The sequence below is a fragment of the Giraffa tippelskirchi genome, chromosome 7 (assembly GCF_054371585.1).
Source record: "Giraffa tippelskirchi isolate mGirTip1 chromosome 7, T2T-mGirTip1v1.2.pri, whole genome shotgun sequence".
In the NCBI taxonomy this organism is placed as follows: domain Eukaryota; kingdom Metazoa; phylum Chordata; class Mammalia; order Artiodactyla; family Giraffidae; genus Giraffa; species Giraffa tippelskirchi.
Genome location: NC_137281.1, coordinates 110,103,946 through 110,125,643, shown reverse-complemented (window position 1 = coordinate 110,125,643; position 21,698 = coordinate 110,103,946). Strand labels below are relative to the sequence as shown.

Here is a 21,698-nt window from a genome sequence, read left to right as displayed (position 1 = left end):
CAGCCTCATAAGTAACCATCTGTTCAGGAGGGGAAAATAGGAGACCCTGCAGCCTCGTTCTGGTACACATCAGCCGCACCTGGCACCAGCTCTTTGCCTCCTTTTGCTTCCGGAAAAACACACTTCAGTAATTTACAAGCGGGAGGAGGGGAAACAACTGCATCATAGGATTGGAGAATGGGAACTCAGTATGCATTTCGTTAACTCGTTCTTTTACTCCCTTCTGTGCCTGATTGGCTCTTAGTTAATTCAGGAGTCACTTCTTAATTACAAACTAAGTTAAGGAAATAAAGAAAAAAATGAAGTTATACTTCCTTTTTTTTTTTCCCTTTAAGTGTAGGTTAGCTGTTAACTTCATCTCTTTCAATCATTGAACTATTTCGGGTGTGCCAAGACTTTTTGAAAATGAGGCTTTTATAATTCAAGGACTTTTAGTAAAATTTAGTCATTCATTGACAAGCCAGTTGTCTTCAGAGAACAGGATATTTTTTAAAATTAATTTCAAGAAACCTGTTGAGATAGTTTACAAACATAAACCTGAGGGATAAGATTATTTGTGGTCACATGTTTATTAAATGCTTCGCTGCACATGTCTGAAAAACTTTGTGTGAATTGCTCTTAAACAACTTATATGGACGTTGTGTAACCCCCAGATTCAAATGTTGAAATTCTTTTTATTTAACTGAAGGATAATTGCTTTACAGAATTTTGTTGTTTTCTGTCAAACATCAACATGCAAATGTTGAAATTCTAACCTCTACTGTCATAGTATTAGGAAGTGGGGCCTTTGGGAGATAATTAGGTCATTAGGTAATTAAGTAGAGCCCTCATGGATGGGATTAGTACCCCTATGAAAGAGACCCCAGAGAGCTCCCTCACCCCTTCTGCCACGTGAACTTACAGCAAGAAGACTGACATCTATGAACCAGGAAGTGGGCCCTCACTAGACGGAATCAACTGGCACCTTGATCTTGAACTTGCTAACTTCAAGAACTGTGAAAATTGTATTATTTTTAAACCACCAGGTCTGTGGTATTCTGTAATAGCAGCCTGAACAGATAATAAGAGGATCAAAAATAAAAATCATTCCTTAAATACAAAGTTCACTGGAGAAGAAAGTCAAAATATCTAGAATTGGTGTTCTGTCAAATGGATGTAAAAGAAAAAATCAACATTAAGCAGTACTAATGCTATTGATAACCACCTTCATCCTTCACTCCAGCCAACAGAAAATAAAACCTTAACCATTTGTTTTTCCTAGCTCAGTCACCCTAACAAAATACCTAGGATGTATTTTGAAGCACTTCATACTTCATTCCTTTACCATCCACAACCAATTAACAGCCAAACGTGTCTCTTCTGCTTTTTCATATTTCCTAAATTCTCTTTATATCTCATCCATACTACACAATCACCTGCTAACCTGTCCCAAAGTTGTTTCTAATCTGCTCCCAACCACCCCTCTCCTCTTGCACATGCACACCAACTATGCACTGAGAAGAATCAAAAAAAAGATGTATAGATAGATCCGTACAGATATCCATACATTCTTACTGAGATAGGCGTGCACCAGAAAAAGTTGAGAAACAAACAATGCAAGGATATATGAATAACTGCAAGAGGATAAAAGAGATGTCACAAGCCGAAGAGTGTGGTCAAGGAAATGGAACAGAAGGGGAAATTTGCTGGGAGAAGTGGGCAATACTAATCCTTGCGTAACAATAACTTCTTGTACTTTTATGGTACTTTACACTTTGAAAGAATGTAACATAATGCATATGCCTACCTTTATAAGCACAATTCCATTTTATTAATACTTCTGCAGTTGTACCTCATGAGCTATCATTCCAGTATTATGCCAAGGTATACATTTTCAAGTAATCCTCACAAAAGGTCTGCGAGACAAGTAATGCAGATAATAGTACTGTCTTCATTTATAGGAAAATTAGAGTCACTGATTTACATAAAATTAAATAATTTACATAAAACTACACAGCAGGTATTTCTTTCCCTTAGCTCCCTGAGCACTGCCACTTTTTCTCTTTTAATAAGTAGAGTCAAGTCACCACCAGGCTAGTAATAATTCTCAGAGATGTTGTTTTGAAAGGGTACTGACAGAATGGAAAATCTCAGAGTAGAAAAATTCAGCTCAAAATGGTCACTACAAATAATGCTATTACCATATAGGATAAAAAGCTTGTAAGTTTTAATATTTTACTTTTTAAGTATATTTTGAGGAATTGGTTATTACGTGCAGAGAGTAATGCTCCAAATTTCATATACTTCTTGAAAAAATCCTAATCCAAAACAAACCATAACTAATGAAAGAAGCATCATTAGCCCTGTACCAAAGGACTATTAGCACTATACCAAAAGGAATTTGGACACACAGGTTAACTAAAAAACATAAGCATTCTATTAATTATAGCTCTTATATTCATTCCGGCTTCAGAACAATGAGAAGTTTGACAAAGGCAATCACAAAGCTACACTGCAAGGAGGGATTGAGCAATAAAAACTGATTAGCAAAATATTTATGTTTTTTTAAAACGTCAAAATTAGGGACACTTTAGACCTTGGTGCCTTTTGCTTAAAGACTGAAAAATAAGAAATTGTAGTGTCATACTACTACCTCCTACCCACACCCATTCCTCCTAGACCTCGACTTTGTTTAGAAAAACAAAGGGATTTGGCAGAAAAAGGAAACGGAGGAGAAAGCTAGAGAATAAGAATGGTACCGTGGTTTTTCAGAAAAGTTTGGCAGTTTAACTGGGAGAAGGCTTGTAAGAGGATTGCAGAATGTCAGAGAAGAGATCAAATATCATCTGGTCAATCCAACCCCCTCCTTTGGCAGATGGAGACACTGAGTGTGAGAGAGAATTAAGGGACTAGCCAAAGTCCCTCAGGAAGTTACTATCAGAGCTAAAATCCAAGTGTCCCAATTCCCTAGTCTGTGTACTTTGCATTACTTCACACTCTAATTCTGTTGAACGAGATGAGTAAGTCAGAACACCGGTATTTTATTTGGTTATAAACTTTCTTCTTGCTTTCCTTGACATCTATATGTTATCTTGCAGGTCTGCTTTATTTTTTAATATTTGTTGATTTATTTGGCTGAGCCGGGTCTTAACTGTGACATAAAGAATCATTCATTTTCATGGCAACACGTGGGATATTTAGCTGCAGCATGCGGAATCTAGTTTCCTGACCAGGGATTGAACCTGGGCCCCCTGCATTGGGAGCATGGAGTCTTAGTCACTGTACCACCAGGAAAGTTCAAGGTCTGCTTTAAATGGTCTGTCTTCTACTCCAAGAGCACCTCTGACCTTGATGGTGAGTGATCTATTTATGCTTGCTTTGCAGAATTGTTTTTCAGCTCCATCACTGAATGTTCCCATAGCTGTGAGCTCGGATAATGACAGTCTTCCCCTGAACAGATCTGGGTGTTCCATGAACAGACCCTCGTCCTGTTAGACAAACCGCCCAAGTACTGCATGGATCATGCTTCTGAGGTAAGTAAAACATTAGGCTTAATGTGGTCACAGGGGACCAACCATGCAAGGGCATGTTTCTGCTGTTTTCAAGACATCTCATATAGGAAATGTTTCCAAAGTGTAATTGAAGAAGGTGATTTATTAATAAAAACAAAGCAAATCCACTTGGCTTGGCCAGAAAGAGAAATGTTTTTAAGGGAATCCGTGTGTGAATCACCTAATCCTTAACCAAGCAGACTCATATAATAATAACTGCTAAGTGATAGCCAACACTTACTATGTGCCGGGTGTTTCATGCATTTAACCCTCACAATGACCATGTGTGGTAGGCCTTGTAACTGCCATTATACAACTTCAGCTCAGAGAAGTTCATTAGCTTGCCCACAGTTCCATAGTTAAAAAGCTGCATAATATTTGAACTGAGGATGGATAACTCCAAAGTCTATGTTTCTTTACCCCTAATTCATCTCTCCCTCCACAACACAGCTTTGCTTAACCACTTCTCAGACAGCTTCTCAGACTGTGAGCCTCACTGTTTTAATCCAGGGCTCTCTGGGCTCTCATTTGCAGAGCTAACAGCATCTTGCCTCCTGAGAAAAGATGAGTCAAAACACAATCACGTGACCCTTGAGTGTATAATTGGTGAACATTCTCCCATAGGTTTAACAGTGACCCAAGGCAAAAAAAAAAATAGATACCCCACATCCAAGGACAAAGGAGAAGCTGTGACGTGACAGTAGAAGGGGAGCAATCACATTAAAATCAAACCTCATACCCTCGAGAGATGCTTGGAGCACACAAGCAAAACCTGGTGTGCACCAGGAAACAGGAGAAAGGAGCAGTGACCCCCACAAGAGATTCTGAGTGTTGGAGGGTCTCCTGCAGAGGTGTGGGTCAACAAAAGGCCTGCCGCAGGGCCAGAAGCGCAGAAGGCCTGAGAGGCATGGCCTAAGTCCTCTTGGAGGAGGTCGTCATTAGCCCCACCATAGAGACTGCATGCAGTGTGGGAGACCTGGGTTCACTCCCTGGCTTGGGAAGATCCCCTGGAGTAGGGCATGGCAACCCACTCCAGTATTCTTGCCTGCATAATACCCATGGACAGAGGAGCCTGGCAGGCTACGTAGGGTCCATGGGGTCAAAAAGAGTCGGACACAACTGAGCGACTAAGCACACAGAGACTGCATGCTCAAGTTCTGGGCCACCTCAGGTCAGACTACAATGAGGGAGCACAGTGCCACCCATCAGCAGAAAGTTGGATTAAAGATTTACTGCGAATGGCCTTGTCTACCACAGCAAGATCCAGTTTTCCCCAGCCAATCTCTCCCATCAGGAAGCTTGCATTTGTCTCTTATTCTCATTCCTCAGAGGGCAGACAGAAGAAGCAAGAATTACAATCACATGGCCTCCAGAATGAAAACCACAATCAAGGAAAACTAACCAAAATGATCACATGGATCACAGCCTTGTGTAACTCAATGAAGCTATGAGTCACACTGTGCGGGGTCACCCAAGACAGATGGGACATGGTGGAGAGTTCTGACAAAACATGGTCCATTGGAAGGGAATGGCAAACCACTTCAGAATTCTTACCTTGAGAACCCCATGAACAGTATGAAAAGGTGAAAAGATATGAAACTGAAAGATGAGCCCACCAGGTCAGTAGGTGCCCAGTGTGCTAATGGGAAAGAGTAGAGAAACAGCTCCAAAAATAATGAAGAGGCTGAGCCAAAGTGGAAAGGACACCCAGTTGTGGATGTGTCTGGTGGTGAAGGGCTTCCCTGATAGCTCAGTTGGTAAAGAATCTGCCTGTAGTGTGGGACACCTGGGTTCAATCCCTGGATTGAGAAGATCCCCTGGAGAAGGGAAAGGCTACCCACTCCAATATTCTAGCCTGGAGAATTCCATAGACTGTGTAGTCCATGGGGTCAAAAAGAGGCAGACATGACGGAGAGACTTTCACTTTCACTGGTGGTGAAAGTATATTCTGATGCTGTAAAGAACAATATTGCATAGGAACCTGGAATGTTAGGTCCATGAATCAAGGTAAATTGGATGTGGTCAACAGAAAATGGCACAAGTGAATACCTACATTTTAGGAATCAGTGAACTAAAATGGACGGAATGGGTGAATTTAACTCAGATAACCACTGTATCTACTACTGTGGGCAAGAATCACTTAGAAGGAATGGAGTAGCCCTCATACTCAACAAAAGAGTCTGAAATGCAGTATTTGAGTGAAATCTCAAAAATGACAGGATGATCTCTGTTCATTTCCAAGGCAAACTATTCAATATCACAGTAATCCAAGGCTATGCCCCAACCACTGATGCTGAAGAAGCTTAAGTCCAATAGTTCTATGAAGAACTACAAGACCTTCTAAAACTAACACCCAAAAGAGTTGTCCTTTTCATTATAGGGCACTGGAACGCAAAGTAGGAAGTCAAGAAATATCCGGAGTAATAGATAAGTTTGGCCTTGGAGTACAAAATGAAGCAGGGCACAGTCTAACAGACTTTTGCCAGGAGAACGCACTGGTCATAGCAAACACCCACTTCCAACAACACAAAAGGGGAATCTACACATGGACATCACCAGATGGTCAATACTGAAACCAGACTGATTATATACTTTGAAGTCAAATATGGAGCACTCTATACAGTCAGCAAAAACAAGACTGGGAGCAGACTGTGGCTCAGATCATGAACTCCTTATTGCCAAATTCAGACTTAAATTGAAGAAAGTAGGGAAAACCACTAGACCATTCAGATATGACCTACATCAAATCCCTTATAATTATACAGTAGAAATGACAAATAGATTCAAGGACAGAAGAACTATGCAAAAAAAGATGTTAATGCCCCAGATAACCATGATGGTGTGATCACTCACCTAGAGCCAGTCATCCTGGAGTTCGAAGTCAAGTGAGTCTTAGGAAGCATCACTACAAACAAAGCTAGTGAAGGTGATGGAATTCCAGTGGAGCTATTTCAAATCCTAAAAGATGATGCTGTGAAAGTGCTGCACTCAGTATGCCAGCAAATTTGGAAAACTCAGCAGTGGCCACAGGACTGGAAAAGGTCAGTTTTCATTCCAGTCCCAAAGAAGGGCAATGCCAAAGAATGTTCAAACTACTGCACAATTGCACTCATCTCATACACTAGCAAAGTAATGCTCAAACTTCTCCAAGCCAGTTTTCAATACTACATGAACTGAGAACTTCCAGATGTTCAAGCTGGATTTAGAAAAGGCAGAGGAACCAGAGATTAAATTGACAACATCTGCTGCATCATAGAAAAAGCAAGAGAATTCCAGAAAAACATCTACTTCTGCTTCATTGACTATGCTAAGGCCTTTGACTGTGTGGATCACAACACACTGTAGAAAATTCAAGAGATGGGAATTCCAAACCACCTAATCTGCCTCTTGCAAAACCTGTATGCAGGTCAAGAAGCAACAGTCAGAACTGGACATGGGACAACGGACTTGTTCCAAATTAGGAAAAGAATATGTCAAGGGAGTATATTGTCACCATGCTTATTTAACTTATGTGCAGAGTACATCATTAGAAATGCCGTGCTGGATGAAGCAGAAGCTGGAATCAAGATTTCTGGGAGAAATATCAATAATGTCAGATATGCAGATGACATCACCCTTATGGCAGAAAATGAAGAGGAACTAAAGAGTCTCTTGATGAAGGTAAAAGAGGAGAGTGAAAAACCTGGCTTAAAACTCAACATTCAAAAAACTAAGATCATGGCATCTGGTCCCATCACTTCATGTCAAATAGATGGGGAAACAATGGAAACAGTGACAGACGTTGTTTTCTTGGGTTCCAAAATCGCTGCAGATAGTGACTTCAGCCACAAAATTAAAAGGCAATTGCTCCTTTGAAGAAGAACTATGACAAACCTAGACAGCATATTAAAAAGTAGAGACATTATTTTGCCAACAAAGGTCTATATAGTCAAGCTATGATTTTTCCAGTAGTCATGTATGCATGTGAGAGTTGGACCATAAAGAAGGCTGAGCACTGAAGAATTGATGCTTTTGAACTGTGGTGTTGGAGAAGACTCTTGAGAGTCCCTTGGACTGCAAGGAGATCCAACCAGTCAATCCTGAAGGAAATCAGTCCTGAATATTCACTGAAAGAACTGATGCTAAGCTGAAGCTCCAATTCTTTGGCCACCTGATGTGAAGGGCTGACTCATTAGAAAAGACCCTGATGCTAGGAAAGATTGAGGTCAGGAGCAAAAGGGGATGACAGAGGATGAGATGGTTGGATGGCATCAGCAACTCAATGGACATGAGTTTGAGCAAGCTCTGGGAGATAGTGAAGGACAGGGAAGCCTGGCATGCTTCAGTCCATGGGGTCGCAAAGGGTCAGATATTACTGAGTGAGTGATCAACAACAGTGGATGGAGGTTCATAACATTCTACAGCAGACGGTGATCAAAACCATTCCCAAGAAAAAGAAATGCAAAAAGGCACAATAGTTGTCTGAGGAGGCCTTACAAATAGCTGAGAAAAGAAGAGAAACCAACAGCAAAGGAGAAAAGGAAAGATATACCCATTTGAATGCAGAGTTTCAAAGAACAGCAAGGAGAGATAAGAAACCCTTCTTAAGTGAACAATGTAAAGAAACAGAGGAACAAAATGGAATAGGAAAGACTAGAGGTCTCTTCAAGAAAATTAAAGATACCAAGGGAACATTTAGTGCAAAGATGGGCACAATAAAGGACAGAAATGGTAAGGACCTAAGAGAAGCATAAGAGATTAAGAAGATGTGGCAAGAACACACAAAAGAATTATACAAGAAAGGTCTTAATGAACAAATAACCATGATGGTATGGTCACTCACCTAAAGCCAGACATCTTGGAGTGTGAAGTCAAGTGACCTTACTTTGGCCACCTGATGTGAAGAGCCAACTCATTGGAAAAGACCCTGCTGCTGGAAAAGATTGAAGGCAGGAGGAGAAGGGGACAACAGAGGATGAGATGGTTGGATGGCACCACCGATTCAGTGGATATGAGTTTGAGCAAAGTCAGGGAGATAGTGAAGGACAGGGAAGCCTGGCGTGCTGCAGTCCATGGGGTTGCAAAGAGTCGGACACGACCTAGCAACTGAACAACAACAAGAAGAAATTTGGCCAGGAGTGGAGCTCATGTAAAGACAAAGTAGGTAGTCAAGGGCATGGCAAACTCAAGGACATACCAACCCTGCCCTCAGGCTAGATATATAAACAGTGTTCAACAGTCTCTTCTCGTTTCTGCCTCAGCCAGACAAAGTTCAAATATGCCACCCGCATTATTTCATTCCTCTTCTGACAGGTGCACATAGCTAATATGATCTTGTACAGCAGGATCTACCTGCCTAGCATAGTGGCTGGAAGCCAGGATGCATTCAGTAAATATCACTTTGAATGAATAAATGGACTAATCAACATTTGCTCTCCTCCATACTAACAATAAATATCTGACATTGTGTATATCAGGCTCTATGCTAAACTTTTCATCTGCATTATCTTATTGTATGGGCTTCCCTGGTGGCTCAGTGGTAAAGAGGCTTCCTGCAATGCAGGAGACACAGGAGACACCAGTTCGATCCCTGGGTAGGGAAGTTCCCCGAGAGAAGGAAATGGTAACCCACTCCAGTATTCTTGCCTGGGAAATCCCACGGACAGAGGAGCCTTGGAGGCTAATGTCCATGGTGTTGCAGAAAGTTGGCCACAACTTAGTGAATAAACAAGAACAAGAACAATAACAATAGATAGATGGGTATTATTACTACCAAGGACTTCTCCTGGGTCTCTTTTTTAAGGTCACTAATCCCATTACCCTCTAATGGAGAAGAATAAGAGGCTTATGGAAGCTTCCCGATGGGAGAGACTGACAGAGGGGAAAACTGAGTCTTGTTCTGATGGGCAGGGCCATGCTCAGTAAATCCTTAATTTTCTGTCGATGGGCAGAGCTGTGTTCCCTCCCTGTTATTTGACCTGAGGCCAAACTATGGTGGAAGTAATGAAGATAATGGTGACCTCGAAGGAGGTCCCATGCTACACTCAGTGCCCCCAAACCTGCAGCAGACCACTGCTGACCCATGCCTCCACTGGAGACTCCTGGACACTCACAGGCAAGTCTGGGTCAGTCTCTTGTGGGGTCATTGCTCCTTTCTCCTGGGTCCTGGTGTGCACAAGATTTTATTTGTGCCCACTAAGAGTCTGTTTCCCAGTCCTGTGTAAGTTCTGGTGGCTCTATGTTGGGGTTAATGGCGACCTCCTCCAAGAGGGCTTATGACATACCAAGGTTTACTGCACCCAGAGCCCCTGCCCCTGTAGCAATCCAATGCTGACCCGTACTTCTGCAGGAGACACTCAAACACAGTTCTGTCTCAGTCTCTGTGCGGTCTCTGGGTCCTGGTGCACACAAGGTTTGTTTGAGCCCTCTGAGTGTCTCTGGTGGGTATGGGGTTTGATTCTAAACGCAATTTCGCCGCTCCTACTGTCTTGCTGGGGCTTCTCCTTTGCCCTTGGACATCAAAGTCACTCCAGTACCACACAGCCACCTTGTCTAACTCAGTGAAACTATGAGCAATGCTGTGTAGGGCCACCCAAGATGGACAGGTCACGGTGGAGAGTTCTGACAAAACATGGTCCACTGGAGAAGGGAATGGCAAACCACTTCAGTATTCTTGCCTTGAGAACCCCATGAACAGTATGAAAAGGCAAAATGATAGAACACTGAAGGATGAACTCCCCAGGTCGGTAGGTCCCCAATATGCTACTGGAGATCAGTGGAGAAGTAACTACAGAAAGTATGAAGAGATGGAGCCAAAGCAAAAACAATACCCAGCTGTGTATGTGACTGGTGATGGAAGTTAAGGCCAATCCTGTAAAGAGCAATATTGCATAGGAACATGGAATGTTAGGTCATGAATCAAGGCAAATTGGAAGTGGTCAAACAGGAGATGGCAAGACTGAACATCAACATTTTAGGAATCAGCAAAGTAAAATGGACTGGAATGGGTGAATTTAACTCAGATGACCGTTATATCTACTACTGCGGGAAAGAATCCCTTAGAAGAAATGGAGTAGCCATCATGGTCAACAAAAGAGTCCAAAATGCAGTACTTGGATGCAATCTCAAAAACAACAGAATGATCTCTGTTCATTTCCAAGGCAAACCATTCAATATCACGGTAATCCAAGTCTATGCCCCGACCAGTAATGCTGAAGAAGTTGAAGTTGAATGGTTCTATGAAGACCTGCAAGACCTTCTAGAACAAACACCCCCCAAAAACATCCTTTTCATTATAGGGGACTGGAATGCAAAAGTAGGAAGTCAAGAAACACCTGGAGTAACAGGCAAGTTTGGCCTTGGAGTGTAGCAAGAAGTAGGGCAAAGGCTAAGAGTTTTGCCAAGAGAATGCACTGGTCATAGCAAACACCCTCTTCCAACAACACAAGAGACGACTCTACACATGGACATCACCAGATGCTCAGTACTGAAATCAGACTGATTATATTTCTTGCAGCCAAAGATGGAGAAGATCTAAGTCAGCAAAAACAAGACCAGGAGCTGACTGTGGCTCAGATCATGAACTCCTTATTGCCAAATTCAGACTTAAATTGAAGAAAGTAGGGAAAACCACTAGACCATTCAGGTATGGCCTAAATCAAATCCCTTACAATTATACAATGGAAATGAGAAATAGATTCAAGGGATTAGATCTGATAGAGTGCCTGAAGAACTATGGATGGAGATTTTGATATTGTACGGGAGGCAGTGATCAAGACCCATCCCCAAGAAAAACAAATGCAAAAAGGCAAAATGGTTGTCTGAGGGGGCCTTACAAATAGCTATGAAAAGAAGAGAAGTGAAAGGCAGGAGAAAAGGAAAGATATACCCATTTGAATGCAGAGTTTCAAAGAATAGCAAGGAGAGATAAGAAAGCCTTCCTCAGCGATCAGTGCAAAGAAATAGAGGAAAACAACAGATTGGGAAAGACTAGAGATCTCCTCAAGAAAATTAGAGATACCAAGGGAACATTTCATGCAAAGATGGGCACACTAAAGGACAGAAGTGGTAGGGACCTAATAGAAGCAGAAGATATTAAGAAGAAGTGGCAAGAATACACAGAAGAACTGTACAAAAAAGATCTTCACGACCCAGATAATCAAGATGGTGTGATCACTCACCTAGAGCCAGACATCCTGGAGTGTGAAGTCAAGTGGGCCTTAGGAAGCATCACTATGAACAAAGCTAGTGGAGGTGATGGAATTCCAGTGGAGCTATTTCAAATCCTAAAAGATGATGCTGTAAAAGTGCTGCACTCAATATACCAGCAAATTTGGAAAACTCAACAGTGGCCACGGGACTGAGAAAGGTCAGTTTTCATTCCAAACCCAAAGAAAGGCAGTGCCAAAGAATGCTCAAACTATCGCACAATGGCACTCATCTCACACTTTAGCAAATAATGCTCAAAATTCTCCAAGCCAGGCTTCAACAGTATGTGAACTGAGAACTTCCAGATGTTCAAGCTGGTTTTACAAAAGGCAGAGGAACCAGAGAACAAATTGCCAACATCCGTTGGATCATCAAAAAAGCAAGAGAGTTCCAGAAAAACATCTATTTCTGCTTTATTGACTATGCCAAAGCCTTTGACTGTGTGGATCACAACAAACTGTAGAAAATTCTTAAAGCGATGGGAATATCAGACCACCTGACCTGTCTCCTGAGAAATCTGTCTGTAGGTCAAGAAGCAACAGTTACAACTGGATATGGAACAACAGACCGCTTCCAAATCGGGAAAGGAGTACATCAAGGGAGTATACTGTCACCCTGCTTATTTAACTTATATGCATGGACTTATTTAACTTAAATGCTGGACTGGATGAAGCACAAGATGGAACCAAGGTTGCCAGGAGAAATATCAATAACCTCAGATACGCAGATGACACCACTCTTATAGCAGAAAGTGAAGAACTAAAGAGCATCTTAATGAAAGTGAAAGAGGAGTGTGAAAAAGTTGGCTTAAAATTCAACATTCAGAAAACTAAGATCATGGCATCTGGTCCCATCACTTCATGGCAAATAGATGCGGAAAATGTGGAGACAGTGACAGACTTTATTTTTTGGGGCTCCAAAATCACTGCAGATGGTGACTGTAGCCATGAATTTGAAAGACACTTGCTCCTTGGAAGAAAAGTTATCACCAACCTAGACAGCATATTAAAAAGCAGAGACATTACTTTACCAACAAAGGTCAGTCTAGTCAAAGCTTTGGTTTTTCCAGTAGTTATGTATGGATGTGAGAGTTGGACTATAAAGAAAGCTGAGCACTGAAGAATTGATGCTTTTGAACTGTGGTGTTGGAGAAGACTCTTGAGAGTCCCTTGGACTGCAAGGAGATCCAACCAGTCAATCCTGAAGGAAATCAGTCCTGAATGTCCGTTGGAAGGACTGATATTGAAGCTGAAACTTCAATATTTTGGCCAACTGATGCAAACAACCAACTCATTGGAAAACAGCCTGATGCTGGGAAAGATGGAAGGCAGGAGGAGAAGGGGATCACAGAGGATGAGATGGTTGGATGGCATCACCAACTCAATGAACATGAGTTTGAATAAACTCTGGGAGTTGGTGATGGACAGGGAAGCCTGGCATGCTGCAGTCCATGGGGTCACAAAGAGTCGGACACGACTGAGAGACTGAACTGACTCTTAGGCAGAAATAACATGTTGCTGTTTTGTTGTTAAGTCTGACTCTTTTTCTTTGTCTGACTCTTTTGTGAGTTGTCTGATTCTTTTCTTAGTTGTCTCAGACAACGTCTGACTCTTTTGAAACCCCATGAGCTGTAGCCCATCAGACTCCTCTGTCCATGATATTTCCAGGCAAGAATACTAGAGTGGGTTGCCATTTCCTTCTCTAGGAGACCTTCCTGCATCTCCTGCTTCACAGGCAGATACTTTACCACTGAGCTACCAGGGAAGCCCAGAAATAACATACACCCAAACAAAATGCCTCAGATCTCTTTCAACCTAAGCTAGCTGGAAGAAGGTCACTTAGAAAGTGAACATAGGTCAGTTTTCAAAAGGAAGGAAAAAGATCTCTCAGGTGAGCACAGTCTAGAAAGGCCAGATGTGGTTAGGGTGCCTCCAAAGGATGGGTCCAACAGCCCAGCTATATGCAGGAATATAATTTCACAATTTAAAAATTAGCACACAAGGTTTAAGAAGTGGGTTGTTATATTTTAAATTGAGGTATAAGATACATAATCTTATATCTAATCTTAAGTGCATGCTAGATTATCTTTTTACATATGAATACAACCCAGTAACCCCACCCAGATCAAGATGCAGAATATTTCCAGCAAGTTATAAAGTCCCCTGTACACACAGTGGTTTGTAGTCAACAAAGGAAAATGATTTAAAATCAGAACAGGAAGCCAGAAGGCAGGTAGGGAACTTTGAAACCTGGGCAGACTAAAGGCTGGATTTGGGAGAGGATATTAACTAAGAATGAGACAAACTCGACTTTTGTATCCTGTTCATGGTGGGTATAGAGAGCTTCTGTGATTCAATTCAGTATGCCCATTGATCCTCACAATGACTTTGCCATACAGTAAAGACTGAGCCCTCTTTTGCACACAAGTAAACAGAAGCACCCCCATTCAGAACTGAATGTTTAGAATTTGCACTGCAAATCCAGCCACGTGGCAGAGCGAAAGTTGGAAGGCTTGGCGGCAGGTTACCTAGCTGTGCCAATCCAGGCCGCCCATTGGCAGGCTTCCCAGGCCTCAGGTATAAAGGTTCAGGCCGACTGCCTTTAAACTTTACTGAACCCCGCCGCAGGAACTTGGATCTCCCCAGAGGCCGTGCACCTCTACAGTTTGGTGCCCCAGGCAGAACGGTGCGGAGACCTGTATGACGCTGGATCCCAGGTATATTAGGAGAGGCCATAGCCTTGCTTAACTCTCCCGGGGACTCCTCTGAGGCTCTTTGAGCTTAAAAGTGGGGAGCAAGCCGAATATCTTAGAAAGAACAATAATTATTTTAAATCTCTCTGAGGATTAGCATGAAATAATCCAAGGATTCAGGAAACCATTGCACAAGCATAGTGCCTCTTGGCACCAAGGACAACGCAAGGCAAACATGTTGAAAAGCTCTGCCTTAGGACAGCGAGGGCAGGTGTAGATTAAGGCAACAAACCCAAAGTGTACACCACTGAGGAATAGAGAAGAACGATTGTTTCACCATCAGGGAAACACTGAAACATCTGCAATAGCAGCGTGAGGGGCAGTTTGCCTGGTTCCACAGGAGGCAGGAGGAGGCACCCCCTAAGTAGAAGAGACCGGAGACCGGAGCTCCTGCGCCCTGCAGAGGATCTCACTCTGAGATCCGTGTGTGCTTGTGCGTTTTAGGATGACCAGCTCCAGCAGAGCTTCCTCAGGAACCGGCACCTGCTGCCTGATGTGGTGCCTGGAGCGGCTCCGTTTGGGACCCGAGCGCCTCCTGCGGGGCAGAAACTGGCTTTCCCAGGATGGAGCCCGCCGAGCCACGGCCCCCACGCCGGTCGGGTGCGCAAACGTGCTCACCCCGGACCGCATCCCCGAGTTCTGCATCCCCCCGCGACTCGCGCCCTGCCCGACTCTGACTACAATCCGAGACTCCTGGGGCGAACAAGCAGGGACTGACGACGGCGCTGGCCGCACGGACTGGGACCCGCGCTCGCAAGCCGCACTCTCGCTGCAGCACCTGCCCCGGGCGCGCACTGTCTATGGCTTCTGCGCGCTGCTCGAGAGCCCGCACACTCGCCGCAGGGAGTCGCTCTTCCTCGGGGGCCCGGGCGCAGCCGCGCTCCCGCCCGCGCCCCGTCCTCGGGCCCACACCTACGAGGGGGGCGGCGGCGCAGACGACCCCCTCACGCCCCGGGCGAGAGCGCCCATTGCGCCCCCCGAGGCCCGCAGTGGCTCCCTCCTGGACGCGCTGGGCCCCGGGCCCCGCTGCCGCCGCTTCCTGCGCGCTTCCGAGGAGCTGCTGCGCCGTGTCCTGCGTGCCCAGAGGAACCGAGACCTGGCCCGCGCCTGCTCTGTTTCCAGCGGGGAGGGAGACGACGAGGACGAGAACGAGGGCCCCTCCGGATCCGGGTCCCCGGCGTGGGCCCCCAGCGCGTCCCCCTCGCCAACTCCCAATCCGCGTCCCGAGCGCCTGAAGGCCGAGGGCACCGTAACTCTGGGCCGCGCCGGGGGCGCCCTGCGCCTGGTCGCCGAGTACAGTAGGGCCAGCGGGCGCCTCCGTGTCCGGTTGCTCCATGCCGAGGGCCCGGCTGGAGGAGCAGCGGAGCCCCGCGCCCCCGTAGGCTGCAGAATCAGCTTCATCCTGAAGCCGCGGGGCGCCGTGGTCCGGCGGAGCTGCAGGGCCGTCTTGGAGCAGGACTTGTGCTTGGACGGGCTCTCGGAGGACGAGGTGCGCCGCCTGGCCGTGCGCGTCAAGGCGGAGAACCGGGGCCGCTGGCTAGAGCGGGGCCGCCTGCTGGGCCAGGGCGAACTGCTGCTGGGCCCCCTCCTGCTCCTCTGAGGGCGCGCTCTGCCGCGGGGCCTCTCGGACACTGACAGCCGCTTTGTACAAAATAAATGTGTTTTCATTCTTCTCCTCAGGCCTTTGTTTACTCAGGTCCAGTATTGGCAGAGATGATATTGGATTAATTACCATGATAAAGGATGCTATATTTTGTGTTGTTGTTCAGTCGCTAAGTAGTGTCACAGTCTTTGAGACCTCACGGACTGTAGCACTCCAGGCTTCCCTGTCCTTCATTATCTCCCAGAGTTTGCTCAAACTCATGTCCATTGAGTCAGCGATGCCATTCAACCATCTCATCCTCTGTCAGCCCCTTCTTCTTCTGCGCTCAATCTTTCCCAGCATCAGGGTCTTTCCCACTGAGTTGGCTCTTTGCATCACATGGCCAAAGTATTAGAGTTTCAGCTTCAGCGCTTTAAATGAATATTCAGGGTTGATTTCCTTCCGGATTGCCTGGTTTGATCTCCTTGCTGTCCAAGGGACTCTCAAGAGTCTTCTCCAGCACCACAATTCAAAAGCCTCAACTTTTTGGCGCTCAGCCTTTATGATCCAACTCTCACATCCATATATGACTATTGGAAAAACCATAGCTTTGGCTATGAGGGGGCTTCCCTGGTAGCTGAGACTGTAAAGAATCTGCCTGCAATGGATCAGAAAGATCCCCTGAAGAAGAGAATGGCACCCCCACCCCCCACCCCCACCCCCAGTATCCTTGCCTGGGGAATTCCACAGACAGTAGAGCCTGCAGGCTACAGTCCAAGGGGTTACAGGGTCAGACACAACTGTGACTAACACACACACACTTGTCTATATGGATATTTTGTGCAGATACTGTCAACATTCTTTTTCAGTAAACAGTATGGAGTTTTGCAGTGGTGTTTCCCAATGTGGATAACCAGTGGCATTTCCTGTGTTACCCAGGGTCTTATTGAGAGATAATGAATCACAAGAAGTATTGAAGTTAGAGGGTTTCCTGCTGGTCTGTTTGCTCCAATATCCTCATTTTGAAGTTTGTTCATTCCACAACATCCATTGAGACCATCTTAGAACATGAACTACTTTTGAAGCATTGTTTTAGACCTTGATTGAGAAAATGAGATGGAGAAAGAGAAACTGACTTGTTAAAGGTGAACAGTGTACTGTTAGTAGGAATTCCAATCTCATACTCTTGGCTACATCTTGGAAAAACGTAGGAAGAATTGAAACCGTTTTAATATTCTGAGCTTAAATAATAATTGTAATAGTTTTACAAATATCAACTTATTTAATTCTTAAAACAACCTTAAAAACTTGTATGGCTATATCCCCATTTTACAGATGAGAGTATGGAGGTATAGAATAAAGCAGAATTTGCACCTAAGTTATCAGTATTTTCCTCATTAAGCTGTATAAGTAATACTACAATGTCTGAAAGGCTTATCTTACTAGTGTTGTGAAATTGCAACTTATATCTGAAATTGTTGATTCTGAGGCTGAGGTCTCATATTTCTCACCTTCTAGTAGAAAAGCAAATACATTAAAATGAGTGATTTATCATCTCAAGCTGCTGACATCAGGCATTGAGATGAGCTGGGTCTACAATTGACTGAGGTGGAAACTAAGGACCTCAGAGTCATAGAAAAAAGGGATACCAGTCTCATTGGCACCAGGTGAGCCTAATGTGCTAGAGCAGAGTCAAGAGCACCTATAATGTTATTCTTCCTCCTCTGGCTTCTGATGGTAATAATAGGTTTGTGTGGTGGTTTAGTCACTTGGGCTTCCCTGGTGGCTTAGCTGGTAAAAGAATCCACCTGCAATGTGGGAGACCTGGACTCAATCCTTGAGTTGGGAGGATCCCCTGGAGAAGGAAATGGTTACCGACTCCAGTATTCTGGCCTGGCGAATTCCATGGACTGTGTAGGCCATGGGGTCACAATGAGTTGGACATACTGAGCGACCTTCACTTTTTTTTTAAGTCAGTAAGTTGTGCCTGACTCTTGCAACCCCATGGACTCCTCTGTCCATGAAATTTTCCAGGCAAGAATATTGGAGTGGATTGCCACTTCTTTCTCCAAGGGACCTTCCCAACCCAGGGATCGAACCCACATCTCCTGCATTATGGGCAGATTCTTTACCACTGAGCCACCAGGGAAGCCCAATAATAGGTTTACTATGTTTTAAAGGATGATTTTCCTTCATCCCTCAAATTCATTGCCAGCCAGGCGTATTACTTCCTTTCTTATGCATATAGGAGGAAAATGTATCCTAAATGAGGGCTGAAAATATTTGGTGTACTGTTAAATATGACTACATTATCAGTCTGGGTTTGGAAATGGTTTCTGCTTTTACTAAACTGCTGACAGTTTTATCCATTGGTGCTCATGAAAAATGCTATTTAGAAAAGAGTTTCAGTTTTAATAATAGCTCAGGCATAAACTGAAGATGCGTTATTATGATAGATATTTATAATGACATTCACTGAACAAATGTGAAGAGTGTGAATTCATTGACTGTCAAAATCAGTCACATCTGGAAGCTCAAAGTGATTGATTGACTAAATGATTGATGACATCACAGTAGTTCATATCTTTAACACGTTCTTTTATCTACTCACAATCACTGTTTCCTTGGTCTTCAAACCAATGCTTTAAGAAAAAAAAAAAAAAAATATATATATATATATGGCTTCCTTGGTGGCTCAGACAGTGAAGAATCCACCTGCAATGAAGGAGACCCAGGTATATAATATATATAAAACATTCTTAGTCATTTAGAATTTTGGTACAGTGACTAATACTGAGTTCACATATGCAGTACTTTAAAAGAAAAATATTAATAAATGGAAACTGAGAACAACCTGGGTATTTACAATACCATTATGTGTTTTTTTTTTAAATACAGATTGCACTGATGGCTAAATCATAAAATTTATTCCAGAAAACACTATAACCACAATTGTCACTAGATTATATACAAGTAACAATTTGGGGACAGAAGTGTAATTTTATTAGGAAGGTAAATCAGTGCAAATCAGGGACCTAAGTTTTCAATGAAATAACAGTTTGGGAATACCCAAACAGAATCTCCATTAATGTTAAGTCACAGTTGATTAAATAACATAATAGCCTAATCAAAAAGATTTTAAATGACTTAAACAGAATCATTAATCATAAAACCATGTAATTTTAGAGTTGAGAAGAATGCTGAGAATCATTTTGTACAAATCCATGTATCATAGAAGAGGACCAGAGAGGCAAATTGTCAGTTGCCCCATATTATACAATTAGGAGAAAGCAATGGCACACCACTCCAGTACTCTTGCCTGGAAAATCCCATGGCCGGAAGAGCCTGGTAGGCTACAGTCCATGGGGTCTCGAAGAGTCAGATACGACTGAGCGACTTCACTGTCACTTTTCACTTTCACGCTTTGGAGAAGGTAATGGCAACCCACTCCAGCGTTCTTGCCTAGAGAATCCCAGGGACGGGGGAGCCTGCTGGGCTGCCGTCTATGGGGTCGCACAGAGTTGGACACGACTGAAGCGACTTAGCAGCAGCATACAATTAGTAAAAGAGCTATTCACACAATTCTGTCTTCATTTTGCTCTTGGACCAGTGTTCCCAAGAAAGGAAAAATACTTGTGCATAAATTATTTTACGACTAATCTAATGTGAATTTTTCGCATTTAAGGAATCTTATGTAGAGCACATTTTTGTGAGGACATCAGTCTTTCTAGGGGCAAATTTGGTTTGTATTTTGCTGCCCTCTAGTGGATCCCTCGAGTGTTCTGGCAGTGGGTCTGTCTGCTTCCTATTGGACCATTTCAACCAATCCAATCCCAGAACACAATGACCTTGAAGATGTGCGCTAATACCAGATGACAGGAAGAGTCACATCACAAAAATAACTAAATATAGCTATCTGAGCATAAAAGGTGCCAAAATATTTTAGATTAAAAAAAAAAACTTTCCCAGTAATAATGAAGCTGGGTGTGTGTGGCAACAGTTTGTTGGTTGCAGAAAACTGCTCTAAGAGTTCTCATGTTTCCGGTTGAGCTTTAGGTACCCATATCTTTCCAGTGAATGACACAGCACAATCCTGTCTCTTTGTGGTTTAATATCTGAACATATTAAAAAAAAAAAAACCTCTACAACAGTGGGAAATATGGCGATTTAAATAGCATTAAGTGCAAATTTAAAATCAAATCAACATTTTGGTCACTTAGCCTTGCTAAGACAATGCATTCTACACCTAAAATATTAGCTTTAATATGACTGAAACATGCCTATAATATTGTTTCTTTAGAATCTAATTTTCTTTTACCCAAACTTCAACAATTCTCCCTAAATCCATCCCCAGGACCTAGGTAAAAATTACTCTTTTAGTCAAAGATATTTGAGAGACAGAGCAAGAAGTGGGTACTATGTGATCCCTATGACATTAAAGTAATAAAAATATATAAGTGGATAAAAAGATACCTAAGAGGTTCATTTAGAACACCTATCATGTTCAAGATGCTACATTTGTAGATGTAAATAAGACATAAAAGGTCCTTGCTCATAGGGAATTAAGTTTACAAAGCCAGGGGAAGAGATAGACAATAAACAAATAATTTTAGTAGTGTTTAAGAAAATTGAATGTGCTAATGGTGAAGAGTGTGACCAGGGTGAAGGGCTACCTTAGATTGGATGGTTAAGAAAGGCCTGTATACTGTCACTGAGCCTCTTATGATCACATACATATTACTATCATGTTTTAATCCAATGTCCTGATCTAAGAACTTCCTGACCTCCCAGGGGATCTGACAAGTGTTTTCCTAGAAATTCTGCTGGTAAGTTATCACTAGTGAGAAATACTTCCTGTGGGGTTCAACATTGCTATGTAGGAGATCTGCCTCCAAACTTACTAGCTCAACAGATGAAATTGTCTTGAGGCAGCCAATAGGGCTTATAAACCCACTTTTCACTACAGTGCATAATTTAGCATGGCAAAATCCCATATGGTGCCATGAATAGTCAGGCATTAATTTGAGAGGATTACAAACTCTGGTCAGATTAGGCCTTCAGGATATTAGGAAGCAAATAGCACCATGATTTTTTTCTTCAATGTTATAATTTTCAAACAAAAAATTTAAAATATTTATTTATTTTTATTTATTTGGCTGCATGAGTCTTAGTTGCTGCATGTGGGATTTAGTTCCCTGACCAGGAATTTAACCCAGGCCCCCTTGCATAGGGAGCATGGAGTCTTAGCCACTGGACCAGCAAGGAAGTACTTCAAGCAAATTTTTATCCTTGTATGCTTAAATCTTCTCACAGACAGTTTGGGCCAGTTACTCATAGTGTACCTGGGGTAGATGCTGTAGTCTGGCTCCTTCAACACAATACAAACCCTTATTGCTTTAATTTCTGTGCTATAGAGGCTAGGGAACAAAAAGTTGCCTTCCCAGGCCCCTTTTCAGCTAAGGACAGCCAAGCAACTCACTATGGCCAATGAAAGATGGGGAGAAGTCAGCAGATGGTGTCTCTGCCCTTTCCCTCTCCCTGCTGGGACACAAGATACCTGAGAAAAGGCAGCCATCGTGAAGGACAGTAAAATAATCTTTGTTGTCCTTGTTTTTGGTGGTGTCCAACTCTTTACGACCCCTTGGAC

At 43.2% G+C, this 21,698-nt stretch overlaps 1 protein-coding gene across 1 annotated transcript; it reads left to right on the top strand.

Annotated features, from left to right (window-relative positions):
• Nucleotides 1-17: 17 nt before the first annotated feature.
• C2CD4A (C2 calcium dependent domain containing 4A) lies at nucleotides 18-18,712 on the top strand. Its single transcript, XM_081507568.1, has 4 exons — nucleotides 18-1,025; nucleotides 3,078-3,274; nucleotides 3,364-3,512; nucleotides 14,914-18,712. The coding sequence occupies exons 3-4, from the start codon at nucleotides 3,502-3,504 to the stop codon at nucleotides 16,067-16,069; spliced, it is 1,167 nt and encodes a 388-aa protein (XP_081363694.1). The 5' UTR covers nucleotides 18-1,025; nucleotides 3,078-3,274; nucleotides 3,364-3,501; the 3' UTR covers nucleotides 16,070-18,712.
• Nucleotides 18,713-21,698: the final 2,986 nt, after the last annotated feature.